This window comes from Myxine glutinosa, chromosome 11, assembly GCF_964187855.1.
Source record: "Myxine glutinosa chromosome 11, kmMyxGlut1.1, whole genome shotgun sequence".
Taxonomy (NCBI): domain Eukaryota; kingdom Metazoa; phylum Chordata; class Myxini; order Myxiniformes; family Myxinidae; genus Myxine; species Myxine glutinosa.
The window spans coordinates 10,702,093-10,722,787 of NC_136271.1; the positions used below are offsets into that span (position 1 = coordinate 10,702,093).

The 20,695-nt window shown below is 44.8% G+C and overlaps 1 protein-coding gene across 2 annotated transcripts in view; it reads left to right on the top strand.

Moving 5' to 3' along the window:
• Positions 1-20,695, top strand: part of LOC137436401 (insulin-like growth factor 1 receptor) — a 295,186-nt gene that overhangs the window by 184,532 nt on the left and 89,959 nt on the right. For both annotated transcript variants that reach the window (XM_068130150.2, XM_068130151.2), the window contains exon 10: positions 826-993. In XM_068130150.2, the coding sequence (XP_067986251.2) occupies positions 826-993 (168 nt within the window). The remainder of the gene's footprint in view (positions 1-825; positions 994-20,695) is intronic.

Genomic DNA, 20,695 nt, shown 5'->3' on the forward strand with positions numbered 1-20,695 from the left:
AATACATGGAAAATACCTTTAAAATACCTTTTAAAAGTACCTGGAAAATGCCGCGAATGTCGAATCCACAAATGTCGGGGTAATGTTTCAATGGGAAAAAGGGGGATAGGTTCCCGGTGCTTCGTGATTCATGAGGAAAATTTTCAACATTTTACCATCACGAATGCACATGATTCCATTTTCATTAAAAATGCTTACAAATAAAAATAATGTAAACCATTCCAAAAGGTTAGCTCACTTTACTTTATCGAAAATGAACAGTTAGTTTTCTTCGATCTTGCTTGATTCCCAAAGTGCATCTTGATCCTGGAAATAGTCACAGTTTTAACCCCTGAGTCCAAGCCTGAAGGAAGACACGGCACTCCGCATTATTTTACGAAGATATCATTTTTATTTACTGCACCATGAAGCAGCCTCACTGATCGGAACAAGAGTTGCACCACATCCCCAAAGTGTAAACCTAGTATACTACACGGACTACAAGTATTTTAAACAGCATCGCGGTATTTTAATCCATTTTTAATGGTTGCCAGGAGACAGGGCAGCATATAGAATCATAATATCGTAATCATAAGACTTAAAACTTACTAATAGATGCTGTTCACCCATTGGTTGATGCACCCAAGCCAGAGCACTTGTAATTTTAACGCCTGACTGATTGGCCTTTCAGCCTGATGCTATGTGGTATTAGATACCTCATTATATACCGGCAATTGCCGCTTGGTATCCTACGTATACATCATATCGTTATGCTTTCATGAAGATTAAGGTATTACCAAGGGGAAACAATTCACTTGTTGCTATCTCTTTACTTTTTTGTCTCAGCCCCAACACCCCCACAGGATGTTGTTACAATTTCCATCTCTTCAAACCATTTAATAGTTCAATGGAACCCACCTGCCAGTCCGAATGGAAATTCGACATACTACATATTGCGCTGGAAAAGACAGTTCGAGGACCAGGAGCTCTTGCATATAAACTACTGTATACCTGGTACGTGAAAACCAAGAACATCCAAGTATACCTGTATGTCAATACCTCATCATATAGTTTAGGTCTACGGGTACGGGGAAGTGTGCTACAGTTTAGTTGTTTGTAAAAGCACCATGTGTTGTGACTTGTGACGTAGCTTTTTCTTCCATTCGCCTCCTTTTTTGAAACGTACCCCAAAATGTAAGCTATATTACCCCTCGCACACGAAGCGAAAACCGGGATTGAGCAATTGATTAATGTGTGATCGATCCAGCATCAACGCCGACAAAATGGAATTCCGGAATGAATTTTTGAAATAAAAAATCACTTTTTTGACAAGACAGATCTACTTTTTTGAAATACCGACTTCTTTCCTGCAAGTCCCAGCAGTGTCCATGTGTTGTTTTTTTTCCATGTGTTTCCAGCAGCAGGGACAGCAGTGTCCTTCCCATGCCTCCTCCCCCCAAGTCCTCTCCCTCCTACAGATCTCCCGATGTCCCTGCTCTCCATCTTGTCTCCCGCTCCCTTTATCTTATGTTTTATGTGTCAGTTTGTCTTTTTGTGATCAATGTTAGGTCTTACACGAGCCTCGATCTTGTATACAAAAAAATAATAATAATAATAATTTATACAACTTTTACAATCTTTATTCTATTTAAATTGAATTATATATATATATGTGAACACTATGTGCGGTAACGTGCTCTATGAGCTCTCGAGTTGTTTTATGGAATGCTTTTTATTGAAGGTGTTTCCAGGATAAAATATAATTTGTGCAATATTACTTTAATATAATAGTAGTTTATTTCTCAAGTACACAACAACTACGTTCAGTCTCAAGAAATGCATCACATGTTGAAAAATATAATATTACGTACAATGCACTTTGGCTTTGCTGATAACGGTGGAAACTCAATGATGTGACGCTAAAGACGATCATGTGGTTGCATAATGATCCCATCCGTACCTTTGGTATACAATCACAAAATCCCTCGAATACCACACAAGCATTTTGTTTAAGCCTTTTGACCAATTGCTAGACTTGAAAACTTTGGAAAACTTTGGGTGGGAAACTTTATGAAAAAATTAAAGGTTGTTGAACAACTCACTTTCTAATATTTTATTTAATATTTTACCAATTCTTGCATCACTTGTTTATTAAACCTGTTGGTGCATACATACGTTTAATGGTTCAATGCTAGTGTGATAGTCGTGTGGAAATTTCTTCCATATTTTTCTCCGCTCTCTTTAGTTTTCTTTTATTATGGAGCGCCTTCTCTGATACCTCTCAGAATTTTTTTTAATTAACTCCCTCCTTCAACTCAACATCATGCATTTGCAATAATCTTTTTTTTTTTATCAACCTGCATGCGTATGCTGTTGAGAGAGACCACCTTTAGAGGCCATTTTCCCCGCAGAGCGGGGGTTGGCCTTTTTCGGGCACCGTGGTCCCCTTTTTGTAGCAATGTTTTATGGCCGGGTGCTCTTCCTGCCGCCAACCCTGTTTGTTTTTGTTTGTTTTTTATTGTTTTTTATTTTTTAAATACAAGATCGAGGCTCGTGAAAGAGCTAACATTAATCACACAGAAAGACAAACCGACACATAAAACATATAACATCGGGAGCGGTAGACAAGATGGGGAGAGAGGGGGAAAGACACAAACACAACATTTGAGAGCAGGGACCGAGAGACATGGAGACATCGAGAGATCTGTGAGAGGGAGAGGGCTTTGGGGGGGGGGGGCATGGGAAAGGAGGGGCATGGGAAGGGGGGGGTGGGAGAGGTATAAAACATATGGACACTGCCAGGACTTCCAGGAAAGAAGTTGGAATTTCAAACAAGGTGGATCTGGGGTGAATTAGCGGGGGTAGAAAAGATCAAGGTTTTGGATGGGGGAAGATAAGAGATGGTGGTGAACAGCTGTTTTAAAGACCTGGAGGGAGGAGTGGGATTGAAGGGACTGGGGGAGTTTGTTCCAGAGGTGGGAGAAAAGAGGAATGAAAGAGTGAAGGTGAGCAGAGAGCCTAGATTTTGGCAGTTTAACCATAAGAGGGTTGCTGGCAGATCTTGTGCGACCTGTAGGAATATTTGGGGGACAGAGCACAGAGAGAGCTGGGGGTGCAAGGCCGGAGAGGAGTCGGAAGAAGACAGAAAGACCACCTACCTGCCTGCGGTGAGTGAGTGAAAGGTCCTCAGAGATAGCTTCATCGCGGGAGATTCCAATAATTCTGAAAGCTTTGGTTTCAACAGCGTGAAGCCGAGCTAGGTGTGAGGCAGGAGCACTGGCCTCATAGTGCAGGAGCACTGTTTAGTCACCTCTTGCGACACACAGGGAATTACCAGTGAACTGGTACTCAATTTGCCGACCTCGGAAGGATGACAGGCTGAGTGAACCCCCCTGGCGTTAATTCAGCGATTGACCGGGATTCAAACCCAGGATCCCAAGCCGGCACCCTAGCCGCTAAGCCAACACCAGGCTGTTGATGGATCCGAATAAGAATACTCGGAAAAGGTCGGCCTTGGAGCAGCAGGATTGTGAAGTTGGCGGTGTGCTCACATTTGAACTTTCTGACTGTTGATTCAATCACTGATTTGGTCAAATGTATTTCACAAGAATTACTTTGCCTCTCAGAGCAAGTTGCCCTTCCCGTCGGCATTTAAAACCGGATGTCCTTTGTACAGCGTGACCTGAAAGTCGCTTTACCTCTCCTCATGAAAGCATTCGTTCTTAAACTATTTTACTATACAGGTGTTATTGTGCAGTACTTCTAATAATTAATCAATCGTTGTATGTGCTCCATCATTCTCCTGAGTCAGTGTTGCCACATACCACAGAGGGGAAGGGATGTCGGGGATGGGGCGGACATTTAGCAGGGAAGGGTAAAGCAACTTTCAGGCCACCTTGTACATCAAGTAATATTGTGCTTATTTAAGATCTCTTGGTATGTTTTCAAAGGTAGTCCATTGTGCACTGTTCTCAAAGTCCCTGTTTTAGGTGATCTCTAAATGTTGCGCTGTATGCAAGCGAGGTTGAGGCCATCTCTGGCATTGGTAAGATAAGCCAAATGGCCTGTTCTTGTCTTTATGAGTTTGTTGCTACTTGACTTTGCTACTTGACTTTGCAACTTGGCAGCAGTTATATAATAACAGTCATGTCTTTTGGAATACACTTTTTAGTTCTACAATCTATCTCAGAGGTGAAGAAGGGCTTTTAGAGAAGATCCAAGTTAGAGTGGAGAATGCGAAGAAGCTCCTCAGAAAACAAAGAGCAAATAAAGCTCCGGGTCCGGATAATATACCTTCAAGAGGAAGTAGTGGAGAAGATAACCGTGATGTCAACCGATATATTGAACATCTTGTCGGAGTCCAGACAGGTATCGGGGGATTGGAGAGTAGCAAATGTCACCGCGTTATTTAATAAAGGTCCCAGAGAAGAATTGGGGAACTATATAGACCTGTTCGTTTAACTTCAGTTGTGGAGAAGGTGTTGGAGATGTTAATTTGGGATAAGATGGGGAATCATTTCAATAAATTAAAAGTCAATGTCATTAAAGGTAATCAGTGTGGTTTTATTAAAGGGAGGTCAAGTTTAACAAATCTATTGGAATTCTATGAGGCAGTTTCTGACTGGGTAGATGGAGGAAGTGAAGTTGATGTATTTCATCTAGACTTTTAAAAAAGGTATATGATAAGGTACTACATAGGAGGTTGTTTGCTAAGGCAAGGGCTTGTGGAGTGGCTGGTCAGGTAGCTACCTGGATTATTGATAGGAAGCAAAGAGTGGCTGCGTGAGGGGATATCTACCTGGGAGGATGTAAGTAGTAGGGTACCTCAGGGGTCAGTTCTGGGACCATTATTATTCATAATTTACATCAAAGATTGGAATAGTGCGGTTAAGAGTAGATTTCCAAATTTGCAGGTGAAACAACGCTTTTAGGTAAGGTAGATAGCAGAGGGGTAGTGATGGGATTCACGGAAGTCTAGATACTTTAATAGATTGGGGAAAAGATTGAATGAATGAATGAATGAATGAATGATCGTTTTAAGGCCATTTTCCCCCACTAGAGCGGGGGTTAGCCCCATGACAATCATGGTTCCCTGTTTGAGGCAATGTTTTTATGGCCGGATGCCCTTCCTGACGCCAACCCTTGGTCACACTCTTACGATGCGCAGGGATACGGTGTACCTATTCAAAATCGGGGTACACACCATGATCATTCATCTCAGCAAGCTGGTACTCAATTTGCCGACCTCGGAAGGATGACAGGCTGAGTCCACCCCCCTGGCGTTAATTCAGCGATCGACCGGGATTCGAACCCAGGATCCTAGGATCCCAAGCCAGCACCCTAACCGCTAAGCCAACACCAGGCTATTGGGGAAAAGATTGGCAGATGAAATTTAACTTGAACAAGTGTAAGGTGCTGGGGATGGGTTAGAATAATGAAAATAGAGATCACATGATGCAAGGGGCAGTCGTGGTGTGCGTCACACGGGAGATGGATCTGCGGGGGCGAAGCAGACAGGACAATCCCAGGCAGATATCGGTAAAGCAAACAGGGTTTTAGGTTGTATTAGTAATGGGATACATTTATAAATCAAAAGAGGTAGTGTTAACACTGTATAGGAATTTAGTGAGGCCTCATCTCGAATATTGTGTTCAGTTTTGGTCACTACCTCTGAGGAAGGACATACCTGCCATAGATAAGGTATGGCGTCGGACTACTAGATTGTGTGGCTAAAGGAGACGGGCTTTATCAATTATAAAGGAGACAATCATGAGGAGATCTGATTGAGATGTTTCAGATATTTAAAGGTATCGAAGGAATAAGTGCAAAAAGTCTTTTTGTCCTGAAGAATGGACAGTGATGGTTGTAGAGTGGCTGTAGGGATGTTTCACTCAGTGAGTGGTTCACTTATGAAATGGTCTCTCTGGAAGGTGGTGGCAGCAGAGAGAGAGAGAGAGAGGATGGATTAAAATGATAATTGGATTGGTACCTACTGTATATGAGCAGTGGAGAGAGCGCGTTATGTGAATGTTGTCAAGATTGCACAGGCTTTTGATGGGCCTAATGGCCGCCTCCTGCATTCACGGTTCCTGCACGATTCCTTGGGTGAACTACAAAGCAATAAGTTTATTTTGGAATATAAGGGAAAGTGGATTAGTGAGGAGTGGGAAGGGGGCGGGATAGATATATGAATGTGGAAGCATTCCTTTGTGGAAGCCGTTTTCAGCAATCTTTTGAAAAATACACAAACTCATGCATTATGGACACTTGTTGGCGTCTGTACTATTCTTTCCATATCAGTGTGGGTGTCATTTTTGTAAAGTCTGTCCAACAATTTTCGTCCATAATTTTTTTTTGAAACAGACAATTGTTTTTGAAACACGGACAATGTCCACAATTGTGAGGGTTGAAAGGACATTATAATTATGATTATTCTTGCTGTTTTAAACAGAACTATGTGTACGACTTTAAAAGATTGCTTCACCATTCTGTACATGTTGCAGCATCATTCAACATTATCCACACACCTCTTTCTTTCATTCAGACCCTCTGGAACTCCTCCTTTGCCACTTTCGTCATATTGGTACACGACATATTTATAAATGTCTCTTGGAGGATTTTATACAGATTATCAGATGTAGAACATGGACATTAATATGTGATGAACAATTACCGGTAAACATAAGATAGGGGTTTTGGAGCTGGCGTCAGAGCTTCGTGAGCTTCTTCTTCTTACATATGTTGCATGTGGCTGCGCTTGGCATCATTTGCTGGGAGTGCAGCTGTTTTGTGATTCAGTTCCCCCGATAGGTTAAAGTAGGTATTTTAGAATGTATTCAGGGTGCCGGTGATAGCTCGCGTACTCTTTGCGTAGGATGCTGTGGGATCCATAACGTCGACCAACTAATGCGGGCAGACGAGACGGGATGCCCAGTTTAACGTCCATCCGAGGAACGGCACACACATCAATGACTTGCTCTGACTACAAAATAACCAGGATGGAAGTTTAGAGCCGGGTTAGGATTCAGACTTAGGCTGAGCAGCTCAGAGGCCTGCATACCTCTAGGCTATCCTGCCAGAGCTATTTGCTGAAACAGCAATTCACCCTTTTAATCCAAAAGGCCTTCACCCTTTGCAGTATCGTTTTGTTCCTAAGGGAAGGTAACAGTTAAAGATGCCTCATTGTATGAAAATAATAATAATAATAATGAGGAGTATTACTAAGTATTGGAAATGTGGTTATGGCAGCTACACAGTTTACCTAGCGGGGATGAAGAGATGCATTGTATGCCAAGTACAAACACTGTAAGATAGTGGTAATGTTTGAAGGGATAAACTTGGGGTCTGTCACTTTAACAAACCTACATTTGAGAAAGCTTCTGCATGGTTATCTCCTTGGTAGTTACCTTGCCACCCTGGATATCTACCTCACCCTCGAGACAGTATCACCTGTCCCCTGGCTGTTTGCCCTTTGGCCTGCTCGCTCCCTTTCAACAACTTTCTCGCTCGCATTCCCCTGCGAGTTTCACTTTGATGCCCGATGCTGGTTAAAAATCAAAAGGGAAAATGCAAGAATGTGAAGAGGAGAAGAAGAATCACGAGCAGGTTGAGTTTTAATAGTGGAAGATGGAAAAATTGCAATTATTTCTATCCGATGACAAACTGTCTCCATTTTCTGGCAGTGACCGCATGGGGCAGTTGCTTTTCTGCTTGTGTGTTCAAAATGCACCCACACTCAAAGGTTTTGGGTAAACACCGACGACTTATTTGTGGAAATCGTAACAAAAGGAGAAAAGATTCGGGTGATCATTTTCTTTCGTTAAAAAAATTCGTTAACCTTGATTTAGCGACTCGTCGGATTATGTTCAGGAAAGGATGTCCAATTGCACACAGATCAGAAGCTCAGGCTCGGAGATGCGAGGTGGTAAAGAATACCATTGTTCCTGTATCGTATGTTTGCTGTTTTCCCAGAATCCAGATCCAGTGTTTTTCAAGCAAATTAAGTGAACAATGAACGCCCAGTGCCCGCATTTGATCACCGACTGCCGGTGGAGTTTAGCGCCGGTCAAGCGTGACCGGTTTGCGTGCCTCTCCCCTGGCCGTATGTCAAGACTGAGTGACTCATTGGGCACTTTTTGGGAATGACTGCACGTCTGTCGGATTCGGCCATTCGACACCGTCGAGAGCCGAGCACGAGCGGGCCGCACATCTTGCGGTGGTTGTAGGGATGCTTTGAGGATGTGAACGCGGTGAGAATTGGAGACATCTGAACATGCAGCAGGTAGTTAGTTACACACCTTCGTTGATGGGCAGTTACGTTTCTCAGGTGATGTTTTAAACATCTATAGCGGTTGTTTTGTGAGATTTCCCAAAAACGATTTTTCTTACTTCTCTTCAGCATCAGATCCAATTCCTTCGTTTCTGCGAGCATAGCAACATCTTCTTTTTCTAATCATGCTTTTCTTGTTCTTGTTTTCATTTCTTCAATTCCTAGCTTCTTGGATGGTTTCCAATAATTGTGCCTTTATCGCTGCGAGCATGCGTAAAATAACTGTTTATTAAACAATTTATATTTGTGGTCATTGTGCAGGGGGTGAAAAATTATTTTTCGGAAAACCAGACAGTTTGGCTGGACGTCAAAACAAGTTACTGGCCCGACCGAGTTTTTAACCTCTTATTCTTTTTCTCCAAAACAGCCAAAGTGATTCCAATCAAAGAAAGACAGATACTAACATCGGACTTTACTCTATCATGGTGCATTATTTATGTCTTAATATAATCACCACCACGGTCCGCACATTTCTACCAACGTTCATTTAGTTTGTCTGTCTCGGCCACGGCCGCAAGACGATGTTGATGACTTTAGTGATGCCGTCACGATAAAACCATGAGTCCTTCTGACTTAACCAATGCTTTACTGTAAGCCTTGATATCATTGTCGGAAAAAAAAAGTTCTCCACGACAGTATTCCTTAAGTCTGGGGAAGAGATGAAAATCTGACGGAGCCAAGTTGGGCTGGTGATCCTGTGTGCCGGTATTCCATTGACCGTCTTTTACACTCAGAATCGTAATGGTGTACTCAACTCTCATCGACAGTCATATCAAGTCATTTCATCTCCAGTCATCTCATCTCCTGCCAGTCACCCCAACTCTCATCTCCCGTCATCTTATCTCCACCCAGTCATCCCAACTCCAGTCTTCTTATCTCCAGTCAGTCACCCCCAACTATCATCTCTAATCATCTCACCTCGAGTCATCTTATCTCCAGGCAGTCATCCTGACTCACATTTCCCATCTTCTTATCTCCAATCAGTCACCCGAGCTATCATCTGCATCTATTCTCCAGTCAGTCATCCCAACTATTATCTCCAGTCATCTTATCTCCAGTCATCCTATCTCCAGTCAGTCACCAAAACTATCATCTCCAGTCATCTTATCTTCATTCAGTCACCCCCAACTTACATCTCCAGTCATCTTATCTCCAGTCAGGTACCAAAACTATCATCTCCAGTCAGTCACCCAAACTCACATCTCCAGGCACGTCATCTCCAGTCATCTTATCTCCATTCAGTCACCCCAAACTCACATTTCCAGTCATGTCATCTCCAGTCTGTCATCCCAACTGTCACCCCCTGTTATCTCATCACCAGCCATTCACCCTTCACAGCACTGACAACGTCATGCTGCCCCTCTGTCATCTTGACTAACGTAGTACTGAGACAAATTGTGTCAGAATCATGAAACTTCGCACCCAGTGGCAGGAAGAACTAATGTGCAGACAGCGCTTTATTTTATTCGAATATCTTTACCTGTTTTGGAGAAAAAGAATAGGACACATTAATTTTCAACATGTCTTTGTATATCTAGCACATGGGACATGCCTTCCTTTATGCTTGCAACTGTATCACCTTTCTCCTCTGTCATGAAAGCTGAATTGTCTGTCACCACTGCCACCCATTTTCCTTCCTCTCTCCACACCAAGTCCTTTCTCCATAGCAAGTGACATTGCCTGGAAAATCTCAGGCCAACAAACTGTACTGTGACCTCCCCCTGGCGTGAATATCTGGTATAGAATCTCTCCTATTCAATGATGGCGATGTCATTTGATACCACACAAAAGCGATGTCATGGTAATAGCAATGGTGATACCACACAAAGCATTGTCATGGTGATGGTGATGGCGATGGCGATTCCACATAAAAGTCCTGGCTTGTGTCTGACATGTATATGTCTCCTCCACTACTATTCGTTTCTATAATCTCACAAAGTCATATAAAACCAAATGTATTTTATGGACATCTTTTTGCATTATTTTAGAGGTTGAGTTGAGTTGATTGCGGATCAACCAATTGTTGCGGATCCGAGGGTCGGCGCTCCCCTTACCAAGGGGGGGTTAATCCCCTTGTCTTTTCAACTGGCCGATCCCCCAGCCCTGGAAATTATAACGCTCCTCCGTGGGCGAGATTGGCCAGGGCGATTGGTCAAGATGGATTCCCAAATACCTGCGTGCCAATCCCTCCGCGAAGCAGGGAAATAACTCCCGCCCGAAACACGGACAGGTGGAAATTGCCGAGCGGTTTAGCAATCCGTGATTCGAGCCGTTAGCAAGAAGACTAACCCGATTCTGAGCGGTTCTGATATCGTGCCACAGGTACTCAATTAGGGAAATCACGAAAGCGATCGGATGGAGAGGAAACCAAAAGGTAGGAAGAACAGAGATTTATTAATTACGTACAAAAACCCGAAGAGGAAACGAAAGAAGGGAATGTACAAGGGAAGAAGAAGAAGCAGCAGACACAGGGCAATCTTATACAGTCTTAATTAACACGCCCAGGACAACACAAACAGACTTACACGAAAGGGGAATAGCAGGAAGGAAGGTCCAAGCAGATGGGCCAGCGTTGGCTCTGGCCCCGGTTCACGCTCCACTTCGGTCCACGCTCTGGTTCCGCGGCGAAACCCGGCAGGCAGCGTGGTGGGTATTGTCAGCGCGAGCGGACCTTACATGCGGGGGGATTCATATATTGGGGAGGAATTTCGTCCGGGAATCGGAGGAATCGTGACGCGTGCCTCGTGACTCTCCAATGGTGCCACTCTCCCCGGCAGACTCTCAGACTCGGCAGGCTCAGACTCGGCAGACTCCAACTCCAACCGACTCGTGTCTCTGACTCAACTCAACTCAATCAACTCAATTTTAGAGGAACTTTTGGCAGAAATACAAGGATCATGACAAAAGTTTCAAACCGAGTAAGGAAAGGATACCTTAAGGAATATGATGTTTTTTTTATGGACCCACCAAATATGAGCTCACTGATGCATCTCTTTTTTATATTTCAGATTGCATAAACTTGGTTAATTAGGGTGAATTGTGTTTGCAAATGGAGAAACGAGCTTTATGCATTTGTTGCGTTTTTGCATTTTAACAAGATGGACTCCAAATATATTCAAGAGGAAATTGCAGGAGTATCAGGAGAATATGCAGCGTCGGATGCCAATAGCAAAAATATGTCTGGGTGAGCATGGAGGATGAACCACATTCTGGAAGTCCAGCTGATGCAGTGAATGAACAAAACATCGATGGGTGGAATACATAATCATGAATGATCGATGATTCAATGTGGCATGTTTTACAGGAAGTGAGAGTTAATGTGGGAAGTGTTGAAACAATCTTCAAGAAACAAGGAAAATAAGAAGAACCATGCCATTCGCATCTTCGGATGCAGACGACTAAGGGGATTCTCCAGTGGGGGAAGGGGTACAATCCTGGATGGGTCTTCACTCCGACACAGAATCCTCGAATGGTTCATTCTTCCCAGTAAGCTGGTACTCGTTTGGTTGACCTCAGAGGGATGACAGGCTGAGTGAACCCACCTCATGTTATTTTAATGGCATGACGGGGCCCAAACTCAGGATCCTGGGATCTTAAGCCAACCACCTTAACCGTTAAGACAACACCACCTTGATCAAGTGATAACTTCGCATGAATGAGGTTGCAGCACGTTGGATTCCCAAACTGTTCTCTGAACACAAATAGCAACTTCTGGATTGTTTCTCATAAAATCCACAGCATTTTCTGTTTCAACTCGTTCCCTGGGATGGAACATGGATTCCTCATTTTGATCAGAAATTCCAAAAGCAGTCCCTTCAGTTGAAGTATACCAGGTCTCCCTCTTCCCAACCATTTAAGTCCAAACCATCAGCATTTTGGTGATGGCTTCTTTTTTTGGGGGCCTGCAGAAGGTGTTATCATGGTATACCATTCCTGAAATGTTGTGTAAGGATCTGACTGAAAGACCCCTACCATATTAACATCCTAACTCTCCTCTTCCTTACTCTCAGACCGTGGTCCCTGGTCTTGTCACTGTCCAATCTACTGAAAAACTCTTCAGCATTTATTTTGTTTACACCCTTCATTATCTTAAACATCTCCATCAGATTTTCAGAGTTTTTAAAAATTTTATTTGTTGATAAGTGCTCATGAAAGTTTTGGAAGACCTCGCCATTGTGCTGGAATTTTGGATTTATAATGTGGTACTGATCAGCCCGTCCGCCCGCACGCCCGAGATGGGGTTTTGGAATCGTGTGTCCAGGCCATAACGTTTTTATCTATTTGAGCTTTTGTCGTCATATTCTCAACAAACCTTTATTTTGAGAATATGGAGAACACAGATTAATATCGAAGAGCAAAGTCTCTGTAAGTATGAATAGACCTCATCGGCCCTTAATAAGAAAATAATTAATAAGTTTAACATTTTTTAATTTGTTGTTTCCTTTGCACCTCTATATATCCGAAAGCGCTGCATAGGAGAAACTGAGACATGGCTCATTGTAAATAACTCTCCATGGGGAATAACACATGGTAATGAAGATGTCATAGGTGCCTCTATTATGACGTCATAATTCGATAAGTACAAAACTTCATCCGATGAAGAAGAAATTTCTTGAGCGTCATCTAAGGATAAATTGGTGGAGGAAAAAATAATGATGACGTCATCGGTCACGTGATTCGGCCGCCATATTTGTTTTCACACAAAAGCTTAAAAAACCCACGAAAACATCCTGTTTTCAATCTCTGATTGCTCTTTCTTCTTTATTTTGTTTTGTAAATCCTCATTGCTATTTTGGGATTTGTATTGTTTGAACATTCTGCAATCTTTTTTTTTATCAAAGGCTCTGTTTCTCCCAATCCATGCAGTTTTTTTTTGTTTTTTTTTTGTATACAAGATCGAGGCTCGTGAAAGAGCGAACATTAATCACAAAAAAAGTCAAACCGACACATGAAACACAAAATAAGGGGAGCGGTAGACAAGATGGGGAGAGAGGGGGAAGGACACAAACACAACATTTGAGAGCAAGGACATCGAGAGAAATGTGGGAGGGAGAGGGCTTGGGGGGAGGTGGGAGAGGTATAAAACACATGGACACTGCAAGGACTTCCAGGAAAGAAGTTGGAATTTCGAAAAAAGTGTATCTGGGGTGAATTAGCGGGGGTAGAAAAGATCAAGGTTTTAGATGGGGGAAGATAAGAGATGGTGGCGAACAGCTGTTTTAAAGACCTGGAGGGAGGAGTGGGATTGAAGAGAGTGGGGGAGTTTGTTCCAGAGGCGGGAGAAAAGGGGAATGAAAGAGTGAAGGTGAGCAGAGAGCCTAGATTTTGGCAGTTTAACCATAAGAGGGTTGCTGGCAGATCTTGTGCGACCTGTAGGAATATTTGGGGGACAGAGCACAGAGAGAGCTGGGGGAGCAAGGCCGGAGAGGAGTCAGTAGAAGACAGAAAGACCACCAACCTGCCTGCGGGGAGTGAATGAAAGGCCCTCGGAGTTAGCTTCATCACAGGAGATTCAAATGATTCTGAAAGCTTTGGCTTCAAGAGCGTGAAGCCGAGCAAGGTGTGAGGCAGGAGCACCGGCCCAGAGGGAGGAACAGTATTCCATTGAGCTGCGGATGAAAGCCTTGTATGTGGTGAGGAACTCAGGTGTGCCAAGGAAGGACTTCACACGACGGAGGATGCCCAGTCGGCGACTGGCTTTGGAGGCCAGCTTGGAAATGTGGTTTTCCCAAGAAAGATCATGGCAGATAGTGAGACCCAAAAGCTTGAGCAACAGAACTTCTTGGAGAGGATTGTTGAGAAAGTAGATGGGAGGGTTTTCCAGTCGGTCTTTTCGGAGAGACATAGTAAGAGTGTGAGATTTGTCAGGATTGAAAGACATGTTCCACTTGTTTGACCAGTCTGTGATTTTGTCCAGGTCTGCAGAGAGTGAGGAGGCTGCAGGCTGCCGATCTGAGGGATGAGAAATGGAGTGGCAGAGAGTGGAGTCATCAGCAAAGAGATAGAGAGGATTTTCCAGAGAGTCGGAGAGATCATTGATGAAGACCAGGAAAAGCACAGGGCCCAGAACACTACCTTGGGGAACTCCAGCCAGAACAGGATGGGGCGATGAGAGAAATCCATTCAGGGCCACACCTTGACTACGACCAGAGAGGCAGTCCGCAAGCCAAGCATGGAGATTTCCCTGGATACCATAGGAGGAGAGTTTGGTGAGCAGAGCTGGGTGCCAGAGCGTATCGAAGGCACGTGATATGCCGAGAGAGACAGCTCTGATTTCCTGTTTGGCATTGAGGCCCTCCATCCATTGTTGAGACAGCAGAAGCAACATGTCCAGAGTAGAATGACCTGGTCTGAATCCAAATTGATGATCGGAGATCAAGCCATTGGAGAAGAGGAAGGATTTGATATCCGAAGCAATGATGGATTCCATGACTTTGCTGATAATTGGGAGGAGGCTGATTGGTTTGGAGTTGCAAGGATCTGTTTTTGCACCTTTTTGTGTAAAGTGGTAATGTTTGCTGATTTCCAAGATGCTGGCAGATGACCTTGAGCAAAAGAGAGGGTGAAAAGAACAGAGAGAGGGTGAGATAGAGTGGCAGAGCAGGATTTTAGGACGCGTGGGCTGATGCCGTCTGGTCCAGTTGCAGAATCAGAGTCGAGGTTTGACAAAAACTTCTCCACCTTGTCAGGAGAGAAGGACACAGAGTCCAGGAGCAGTTGGGTTCGACTGGGTAAGGTGGGAACAGAGAGAGATGGGTTTGGGACACAAGATTTTGAGGCAAACACAGAGTTGAGGCATTCGGCTTTGTCACGTGCGGTGTCAACTGTGTAACCATTTGAGGTGAGGGAGGGGATGGAGGGGGAACAAACACCAGTAACGGATTTGACCAGACGCCACCAGGGTTTGGAGGAAGGAGACAGGTTTGAGAGTTCATTCTTGAGTGTGGAGAGATAGTGCTTCCTGGCACTCCTGAGGGTAGACACACACTTGTTCCGAGTTTGGTGGAAGGAACTGAGATTACCTTCAGTTGGATTTGCCTTCCAAGAGGCAAAGGCAAGTTGTTTCAGGTCAACTGCCTCACCACAAGATTAAGTGTACCATGGATGGGAGGAAGGGTAAGACAACTGAAGACGAGATGGGATAAATCTGTGCATGAGAGAGAGCAGTTTGCTTTGGAAGAATTCCCAGGAAGAATTGATGTCATAGGCAGTAGAGATGGGAGACCAGTCCAGGTGATTGATGGCTGCTTGCAGCATGTGCCAGTCGGCCTGAGTGAAATGCCAGACTCGTCGACGCTGAGGAGGCTCTCTGAGAATGGCCAGAGAGATGTCCACTTTAACAAGCACATGATCAGAAGAACCGATTGGAGCAGAAGAGGAGCAGCAGACATTTGCAGGGAAGTTTGTCATAACCAAGTCTAGAAGAGAAGATACTCCATTGACTGAGATCCAGGTCTGGAAATTGACAGATTGTGTCAGTCCCAATGAGTCACAAGTCCTTTGCTGAGGTGCCATGGCTGGTGAGAGAGGAACCCACACCCAGCCAGCTGGCATGATGACAGTTGAAGTCACCACATATGAGGAAGAGAGAGTTGGGATGTGTTGACAGAAGTTGGTCCATGTTGTCAGACAGCGACATGTAAATGGAGTCATCACTGTTTGGAGGACGGTACAGAACACATTTGAACAAAAGGTGGGAGCGGAGAGGAAGCCGTAGCCAGAGGTACTCCTGGAGGTGGGGTGGAGAGAGGGCAGTGCAAGGTGAGTGAGGAAGAGAGTTTTTGATAAAGATAGCAACCCCTCCACTAGGACGAGGCTCAGGTCTGTCATACCGGAGGAGGGAGTAACCAGGAAGAGATGTTAAGGAATCAGAGAAATCATGAAGGAGGAAAGTTTCTGTTCAGCAGATCAAGTCTGCATTGTCAGAAGCAACCTGAATGGAGAGATCAATCAGGTTTGAGTGAAGGCCCCAGATGTTTGAGGTCCATATCGTTAATGAGGAGAGAGGGGGAGCATCGGGTGCAGGAGAGGGGAGGGGTGGGGTAGGGGCAGATGAAGGATGGGTGGGGGAGGTAGGAAGACCAGTTAATAGTGTGTCAGAGATTACAGAAGTTACAAGAAAGGGAAGGATGAGGACGAAAGGTTTGATGGTGATGGGATGAGGCACAGTGAGGGGTTCTTTGAGGGTTGGCAGAGGAAAGTAGAAGGTTGGGGGAGGTGGAGGTATGAGATAGAAGGGAGACGAAGTGGGGAGGAGGCAGCTTTGAGAAGGGGGTGGGAGGGGGGAGAATTGGAGAGGGATAGTAGGGGGGGGGGGGGGGAGATTTGAAGGGGAAGGGTTGGGGGGGAGTTTTGAAGGGGAGGGGTTAGGGGGGAGTTTAGGAGGGGTGGGGCAAGGGGGGAGTTTAGGAGGGGAGGGGCAAGGGGGGAGATTTGGAGGGGAGGGGCAAGGGGGGAGTTTAGAAAGTGGATGATTAATGAAAAACGGACATTTATAACAAATTGGGTTTATTGTGATTTTCAAGTTAGCGATCCGTTTAAGAACGATGGAGGAGGGGTGGAATGAATGTGAATTTAGAGCATGTAGTGATTTAGAATTATAAGAGATTGAATATTTTTTTTAAGTAGAATGAGTTGGAGAGGAAATTGAAAAAAGCCCTTTAAATAGGAAGAAAAACAGTGTATTGTAATAAACCACTGAATAAAACACTGCAGAGGAAAGTTTAAACATATTTAAACAGAACTGTGAAGAACAGTCTAATATTCACAAAAATACCAACGGGGAGAGGGCCTAGAGCAGGGGCGGGCAACCTTTTCAGAGTGAGGGCCAGATGAGACTTTTGGAAGGAGATCGCGGGCCGGAGTGAAAAACGAAATCTCAGAATTACTATATTTTGTTTACATGAATAGATTGTACAAAAATTGCATTGAACACTCTACAAATCAATGAGACTGCTGGTGCTGTTTGCCATGAAGAAGTATTTCCATGTCTGGCTCGATGGTTGAGGTAGACAACAGAAGAATGTCATTGAGGTGGCGGTCCGAGAGTTGGGAGCGAAGGTGAGACTTCGTGTACTTCATTTTCGAGAAGAGCTGTTCACAGCAGTAGGTGCTGCCGAACATGGCCACAATGCGTTGGACATGGGCAATGTATTTTTGAAAATTGTTAGAAGGGAGAACGGTGTCGCGGAAGAAGGACAATGGAGAAGAGGTGCGGAACTTCGCCTTCATTTCATCGTTGCACTGCAGCTCCACCAACTCCATCTGTAAGGAGGCAGGGGCGTCTTCCACGGGGAAGTCAAAGGGAGCAGTGAAAAGCTTGAAGTCCGCAGCCAGCACCCTGACTCCTGCAAAACGGGAAGCAAATTCCTCACGTAGAGAGTTGACGACACTAACGCAAGTGCCCAGGTCCACATCGTCAGGGGCACATGCAGCAAGGCGAGGAAAATGCACAAACTGACCAGAAGCCAATTGAGCCTCCCACAAGCGCAGTTTAACCTCGAAGGCAGTGATGTGCGCGTACATGTCTGTCACGAGAATGTCTTTGCCTTGCAGCTTTATGTTGAGGGTGTTCAGGTGCGCCGTGATGTCCGTGAGCAGGGCCAGGCGAGCTAGCCACCGCGGATCAGAGAATTGATCAGCGTGGGGAAGGTTCTTCTGACGTAGAAAGGTGGCAATCTCCTGCTGTAGGTCGCACACCCGAGACAGCATGGCCCCACGACTCAGCCAGCGTACCTCACAGAAGTAGAGCAGGTCGTTGTAGTGCACGTTCACCTCGTCCATCAGTGCCTGGAACTGACGATGGTTAAGGCTGCGGGAGAGGATGGAGTTGACGACCTTCACCACGACAGACATGACACCAACGAGGTTGGCAGACTTAGCGCACAGGGACTCTTGGTGGATGATGCAGTGCATCTTGTTAATGGGCTGAGTGTATCCGGCGGCTGCACAGTGACGCACTAGCAGCGAAGCGGCGCCCTTCTTCTCACCAACCATCGCCGGGGCACCGTCGGTCATCACACACACAAGACGGGAGAGGTCCAGGGAGTGCTGATCAACACACAGAAGCACGGCGTCGCAGATGTCTTTCCCAGTGGTGGTGTCGCGCAGCGGGACAAGCTGGAGGAATTCCTCACACACTTGAAAGTCAGCGGTGACGCCACGGATGAAAACGGACAGCTGGGCTGTGTCCTTTGTGTCGGTGCTCTCATCCAGAGCGAGGGAAAAGGCGACGAAATTTGAGCTGCGTGTTTTGAGTGAGTCGTGCACGTTTTCCGACATATCCTCGATGCGGCGACGAACGGTGCGGGACGAAAGGCTCACGTTCTCAAAGGCGGAACGCTGCTCTGGACAGACGGAGTCCACTACAGCGAGGAGGCATTCCTTGATGAAGTCCCCATCCGCGAATGGCTTCATTCGGCGAGCAAGGATGCGGGAGACTTCATAACTGGCGCGCGTCACCTTTTCGGCCTCAGTATTCTGCTTGCGGAAGAGTGAAGTTTGTTTCTCCAAGTTGCCTGATAGTCTAACCATGGCGTCCTTCCTTTCGGTGGCAGACACCGACGCGAAGTTTGACGAGCGGTGCTCTGTCTCCCAGTGGCGGCGCACGTTGTACTCTTTTAGGACAGCCAAAGTCTTCAAGCATATGAGGCACTGGGCCTGTCCAAAGCGCTCGATGAAGAAGTACTTCTCCCACTCAGGGTTGAAGATCCGACGCTCGAGGTCCACTTTCCTCTTCTTAACACGCTGGGTCGCAGACATGATGAGCTGAAAAGGAAGAAAATTAGGTATATCAGCAATGAATAAATGATGTAACAGCAAGCAATCTGGGGCACAAAAAATCTCGGAAGACGAATTGTACAGATGAATGTATTTATTTTGCGCGCACGTGGCCAATGCTGAATATGACACAGTTTCACCGTAAAACTGAAATACAGGAAATGAATCAGTCTGCATACTTTTTTTTTTAAAGAGTTCGTTTTCCTTTTAAACAAAAGTTCGTCAATTTCTTTTTTCTTTTACAAACAGAAAGTTCGTTATATATATTTTTTCTTTACAAATAGAAAGTTCGTTATATTTTTATTTTTACAAATAAAAAGGGAGAATAAAATTATTTAAACGCAGCAAATGAAAGATAATAACATGTTCTAACAAACAAAACAAAGCAAATTGAAAGAAAGTGAAAATTGAAATAGGTTTAGAGAACTCTGCGTCGCTTACCTCTTTGTTGCAAGTTATTTGTCCCAGACACCAACGTTTGTCGCAAGCTGACTGAATCGGAAGGACGTCCGTATCACATGCCGGCTGATTTGAAAAGACCGCCTATCAGCAAGCAGGCGGTGTCTAGGCAAGACAGTTCCCCGTGCGCATGTCTTCCGGAAGAGGACGGTGCTGAAGACAAAATGTCCCTTTCTTGAATTCAGACCGGCTAAATATAAACTCTTACATTTACAAATGATATGAGTTTTACTGGGAGGTCCGCGGGCCGGATTGCAATAATAAAGCCTAGCAGGGTGGCGGGCCGGACGCTAAGCCTTCGCGGGCCGGATGTGGCCCGCGGGCCGGGGGTTGCCCGCCCCTGGCCTAGAGGGACAACCACGAGTCACGTGAACAGGGCAAAAGATGTCAGCAAAAAGAACAGGGCAAAACAGATCTGGGGAATGGCGTGAAAATGGGGGTGAAACACGTGGTCGAAGAACGAATGAACGTAAAGAACAAAGAAGGAAATGTTTTTGGTTTTTTTGAGTTAAGATTTTATACAAGGAAGTATGGGGTGAAAAGACTGGGAAAAAACTGAGAGAACGAGAGTAGCAGGACCACAATCGACCGCTGAGAGAATACAAAGCCTCCAGGTAGGAAGCTTAAAGAACAATAACAAGGCCGCAATATATCGCGGCACGAAATACTCGACCACTCTATACAGGTATGAAAGATTAACACCGATAATCTTCCAAGGGACGCACTATAGGTACACGCACGTAAGATAAATACAGTTTCGACAAAAATACAATTGTGAACAATTACTTAACTTCGAGCGTGCGTGAAGGTCGGGACAGCTTCGAAAAACCGTGACTTCCCCCGCAAGATCTGGCGAGATCTCCAGTCATAAACAAGGAAGGGTGGCTTCCAATACTCTTTGGAAAATACATTTTTGTGGGGTTTCTTACCATATAAAGTAATAGAAAGTAGAGCATAAATGAGTTAGATGTACATCGGAAATGTTTCCGATGAGTCCTGATTTAGTGGATTGCTTTGTTGTATATTTCCATCGATGTTTTGATAAAACGTATCCTGGCTTTTGTGTAGATTATTGTAGTTCATTTTATCATGTAATTCCAAATAACAACTCTTTATCACTTACTTTAATGAAACAGGATTAAATAATTG